The sequence below is a fragment of the Euprymna scolopes genome, chromosome 31, assembly GCF_053919585.1.
Source record: "Euprymna scolopes isolate OS-2025 chromosome 31, ASM5391958v1, whole genome shotgun sequence".
NCBI lineage: Eukaryota > Metazoa > Mollusca > Cephalopoda > Sepiida > Sepiolidae > Euprymna > Euprymna scolopes.
This window is the reverse complement of record NC_136512.1, coordinates 84735983-84741982: the sequence shown is the minus strand read 5'-3', so window position 1 is coordinate 84741982 and position 6000 is coordinate 84735983. Positions and strand designations below refer to the sequence as shown.

The 6000-nt window shown below is 36.2% G+C and overlaps 1 protein-coding gene across 1 annotated transcript in view; it reads left to right on the top strand.

The window, feature by feature from the left end:
• LOC145255826 (sodium-dependent serotonin transporter-like) overlaps window positions 1–6000 on the top strand; it is a 174187-nt gene that overhangs the window by 116397 nt on the left and 51790 nt on the right. Inside the window, exon 2 of the mRNA XM_080114544.1 lies at window positions 271–405. Coding sequence (XP_079970670.1) covers window positions 271–405 — 135 coding nt within the window. The remainder of the gene's footprint in view (window positions 1–270; window positions 406–6000) is intronic.

The following is a 6000-nucleotide window of genomic DNA, read 5'->3' as shown; positions in this document are numbered from 1 at the left end:
TTTGGTTCTATGAGATGAAACTACATGGAAATTTGCAGGCTTTAATTAAAAAACTATTCCATTGTTAAAATTTTATGACAACGAATTTTGCTTGAGTTTTTTTGTTTTTTTTTTTGTTTTGCTTGGTTGTCTCACCTGTGGCCTTGCTAGGTCACTAATATATATGAGAGAGATAAAAATATAGGTAAATACGTATATACTAAGGTTGTGTAAGTGGTTATTATATTTGCCCCTTCTTATTTCTTGCTTTGTTTTTCATTTATTTTCCAGGTGCTTTTTTGTTACCATACTTTATCATGTTATTCTTCCTCGGATTACCATTGTTCTACATGGAACTGTCTCTTGGACAATTCCACCAATGCGGGCACATGAAAATATGGAAGAAAATATGCCCAATTTTCTACGGTAAGACAACTTACTTTATTCCCATTCAAATTTAAACGAACGCTTACGCTCTAACAGCCACCCACCTCCGTTATGAGATGAATCTCCGAATATAATACGCTGATATAATGCTCGTGTTGTAGTCGAAATATGTGGAAATTCCACGGTGACACTTTTTTATATCAATCAATTATTTTAGATGATCATTTCATTTTATAGCAAACTATCATCCCTAGCAAGTGTAGCCAGGGAGTGAACTTAATGTTGTACAAATATTTCATGAGAAATAACACACACAATATTAAAATTAAATTTCACAAAGTATTTTATTAAAATGGCTGACATATGTTCTACAAAACCGAAAAACACTCTGGTTAATATGAATAAATTATTGCTATCGTTTACCAGGAAAATTGCTTTGGTTTGTCCGTATCATGGAGATGTTTCTGAAACGACTGTTAGATCAGGAGAGAATTAATGAGTCTTCATAACACAGAAACCTCAACACAAGACCAGACATATCAAACTTCACACACACTCTTTGATTTAAAAATGTAATGCGTGCATGTATATTCACAAAAGTAAGAATACACTTCAATAAAACTGAACCTTCAAAATTTTAAATGAACTACACCTTACCTCCTCCCTCAAAAAAGGGAAGTAATATCGGCATAGACTAGCACCATAGCAAATAACCATAAAAAGTCACGAAGGATGGAAAGACCGAGGAGAGAAATCACTAGTCAGACCTCTGCTGAGTGAGTCTGAAGAAAACTGGGACCTTGGGGAGGCTACTTGCCACCTAAATTCTAGTGAGTACTAAAGTTTATTGCCAGAGAAAAATCAGGTTTCACGGTACGGCATGATCGTGGTATAGGCTGAGTTGTTTTTATAGTTTTTGGAGTGGATGGAGTAGTACTCGGTTCCAAAATATGCTCAACACTCTTCATAGGAGAGTTTTTAGGCTCTTCACTAGAAGTGTAAATGTTTGGTCTGATGAAGATGGAGCTAAGTGTTTTACATATACAGCAGTCTCCTCTCCATCAGAATACTTCATTTAAGCAAACTTCAGCTTTGCTTGTACAAATTCTACCGTATCAACCATAGTACTACATTTAGAATGAGAAACATGCCTCTTCAAAAGCGCAGGTCCTTGCTCACTGAGCCAAGTTGGTACGGATAATCCAGTAGATGAGCGCCGAGCAAAACCAAACAAACTCTTAGGTGGTGTAGCATTAGTAGCAGTATACGTCAATGATAAAATCACTTTCCAATACTGCATTTGTTTCTAGATTTAATGATAGTAATATCATCTCAGATAACCCCATTGAATCGCTCTACCTGTCCATTACCTGTGAGATTGTAAGCTGTAGTACTACTACAACATGTACCTTTAGTGTACATAAAGGTTTGTAGATCTGGACTCATAAACGATGTACCCCTGTCAGATTGTACATAAACTGGTGTTCCAAATATGACAAAAAGCTTTGCCAGACATTTTATTAAAGTTCCAGTAGATAAATCACAACATGGGAACACAAAATGTAATCTAGCGTATTCATCAATAATATTTACAAAATACTTGAGACGGAAGCTTTAAATTCAGTGTTTTACTGCTGAAATGGTTGAGTAGCTTTAATTAATTTCCAAAACCTATTGTTACACTGGACACACACAGTACATGGAATCACTACCCTCTTCACATCATCTAAAGAAAATATCGGGTTTTTACAATATGTACAGTAGTGGTAATCGTTAGTAATGGATTATAGTGTAGTAATCGAAAATAGTAGAAATTTTGTAAATTGGATTAGGGGGTGGTTCATTAAGAATTTGTTTATGCTGGACTTGAAGACAATCAAATTGTAGTCCGCTGGAAAGCAGTAAAAGAGAAAAGAGTTTCACATGCGTTCAGTCTTAAGAAAGAAGCTTTGTTCATGGAATCTACGTTTAGTTTTAGGCACAGATAAAGAGTGTGGGAAATTATTGATAGTGTTTTTGGCTAGACGAGTGTTCTCCGTGAAAGTTTGGCGAGGGAGACCATAGATTGGAGCTCAGACGAGCACCCGCCATGAAAATAAGGATAAAGCAGAGACAGACTTGCAACATCTCTTCTGTAGGAAAGAGGTTGCAGGGACGAAAAAAGGGCATCCCCCAATAAGCTACAAAATCTATTTTGAACGCTGTCACGGCAGGATAAACAGCTTTTAGCAGCTCTTGCCCAGATGTGGCAACAGTACTCCATGGTTGGATGTACTTGGCTTTTATATAGGTAGAGAATTACATCATAAGTGAGATATCTACTGGAGCGGTAGAAGGATCCTACCATTTTTCCAGCGACCTTGGCAACGGATTTGATGTATGTGCTCCTTGGTAGCAATAGGAGAGCACTCAGCCTTCGTTCACCCACTGTTTGGTGTTCAAGAAGGTAAAATCCTGACACTCTAGACAGAGCGCCGCTGTTGTGACTCCACTGTTTCCCGTGTTCATTCTCAGAGAGACTCCAATATTTCTAGAAACATGACACACTCTAGCAAAGTGTCCCTTTCTTTTACACTTGTGGCATTGAAATATTATATGCTAGACACTTAAACCTGGGATAATTACTGTAGTCATAGAAGTTTTTTTTTGTTTGTTTTTTTTTACATGGTAGTCACCACTTATCAAGGCCAGGAGACCACTCAGGGATTAGGGTTATTGCACGTACAATAATAAATGGGAATATCATAGTAATCGTTAGTATTGGAGATCTGATAAAGTGTTTTACTTAAGGGGGCGATTTATCAGGAATTTGTTTATGTTGGACTTGAAGACATCCAAGTTGTAGTCAGGTGGGAAACAAGAAAAAGAGATTGAAGTTGATGTAGACCTTGTAGGAGCTACTACGGAAGAAGATTCGCTTGCTACATCCACAGCTCTGGCACATCCACAGCTGGCGACTGACGTCTATAAATATGAGTTGGTTTGGGAAGAATCCAATGCTCGGGCTTGATCAACAGCCATGCCTAAGGTTAATGTCTTATTCCCCAATAGAAGTTGTCTGATCGGGGATGATCGTAACCAAGCAATAAGTGCATCCCGAATGTACTCATCTCGGTATTTGCTAGCTGTAACATCTTCAACATTACAGTCCTTGCTGAGCACTTAAAATACCAGCAAATATGCATCAAGAGTTTCACCAAATTTTGAAATTTTAATACAATATGCTCTGATGAACTTGTTGTACTTGCGCCCTCTTGACATACATATTCGTGACAAACGTCCTTAGCAACAAAATCACACCCCTTCATTGTTGAGGTTCCTAAATGCCAGAAAGCTTTCTATTCTAATAGCTTCTTTCCTCAAACAGCTAGATTTTGGAATTCCCTTCCTGTAACCTGCTTCCCTGACTGTACTGATATGCAGAAGTTCAAATGTAACATAAACCACCACCTTAATCTTTCTTAGGCATAGTCCCAATTAGAGCCCCTTACGTTCAAATGGCAATATGCCTTGTTTTTTTTTTGGGGGGGGGAGAGTAAACAAAAACAATTCCAACCTCTATACCGTTATATTGATTTTAACTATTTCTCCGTATTACATTTCTTTTCCTATTGATGATTCAATAACTTTTCCTCAATTAAATATTTCCTATCCTATCTAATAACACTAACAATCGCAATCCCTCAATCCCACTTTCGTATATATAGATATACTAACGGGGGGACGTGTGTATTGAGAAAAAAAGTGGTAGTAGGCAGGCAGGCTCGAACCCAAAGCATTGATACGAAGGCGGAAAAGAAAGCGTGACATTTTACCCCCAGGCCACAAAGAGAAAGTACTTAAAATCATTCTAATTTAGCAATCAAAAAGTTGACAAGCAGAAAGCGAAAGTTAAGTGAATGTGTTCACACAGGCGAAGAAATGAAATCACGCACTAATGTTTGCGGCGGTGTTTGGCTGCGGAAATATATATATATATAATCTGCCACATTCTAAAAATTAATATATTATATATATATATATATATATATATATATATATATATATATATATAGATCATCGTATAACGATTAGATCACTGTCTGACTGACGTAAATTAACATTTAAAATGTTTAAATTCAACGTTATTGCACGCGGTTAATGGTAGCCGAATTGATTAGGTCTTCGCTAATTGTCAGAGATGTCTCGTGTTGCGGGGTCTGAATCATTCGAGTGGTATTAATCGTGACACCCTGTACTAAAGATTCCCAAAAGAATGAAACACTAGTGTCTGTAGGTATTTAATTATTATAGTAAAAAATAATTTTATATATATATATATATATATATATATATATATATATATATATATATATATATATATATATATATATATATATGTTTAAATAAGCTCCTGACAAAGATACGTCCGGGATAAATATCTTCGCATGCTTTATTTCCTTTAAAGTAAATGTATTTACATGATGTTCTATTGTTAAAGTTTTTTTTATTCAATAAGTCTGAAGAAGGCTATTTATGTGAAAAAATTCAAACGTCATAATGTTTGAATTTGTCCAATTAGTCTTGAAACAATTGTAACTAACAATGAAATACGCTTTTTGTTGCTATCAATTCTTTCTTGAAGTCTTGGTTTTTATTTATATATATATATATATATATATATATATATATATATATATATATATATATGTGTGTGTGTGTGTGTGTGTGTGTGTGTGTGTGTGTATCCTCAAAATCTCTGGCCTTGATTGAGGGGAGACTAAAACTTACCGCTAAGGTTTCAAATGATTTGAAATAACGGCAAGGAGAGACTTGATTCCAAATATTTCTCATATGTTATATTTTCCCTCTTTTGGAAATAGGGTACGATTATGAATATCTCCAGTATAAAATAAATCCTTATACACTGTGAAATTTACTTTATGTATGAAAACCAAAGAGGGGAGATATAACACATGAGATATATTTGGAATCAAGTCTCCCCTTGCTGTTATTTCAGATCAGGCCAGCTTCAGTTTTGCTGCTTCGCGTGTATCTGCTTTGGGTTTCCAGGCCACTAATATAGACCTATAATAGTCATTTTTAGCGATAACGCATCATCCCAATTTCCTTTTTTGAATGAGCTGTGTTAACTGTAAAACTCTGATGAATATAGCATGCATAATTAGTTAATAGTGGCCTCTTTTGACTGGGTTCGTATCTCCCGACCAGCAGTAATTATCACTTCCGACAGTGATGATCGCATAAGCATGTAACACTAGTGTCTGTAAATATATATAGTTAATATTTATTTCATTACACTTGAACTTCTGCATATCAGTACAATTGAGAAAGCAGTATCCCGGAAGAGAGTTTTAAAGACTTGCAGTTCTGGGGAAGAAACTATTGGAGTAAAAAGCTTTCTTGCACCTAGGGATCTCTACTGTTAAGGGGTGGGACTTAGTAGCTTGTCGGGTTTGTCAGGGGTAGTAACGTCGAGGAGGTACAAATGCAGTTCGTCAGAGCATTCACCATTAAAGTATTTGTAGAACAGGCAGAGGTATGCATCATTTCGTCGATGGGACAGAGGCTGAAGCCTAGATGACAGTTCAGGAGCTATCGGGTTGGCGATTCTCTTTTGAACCTTGTTCAGGA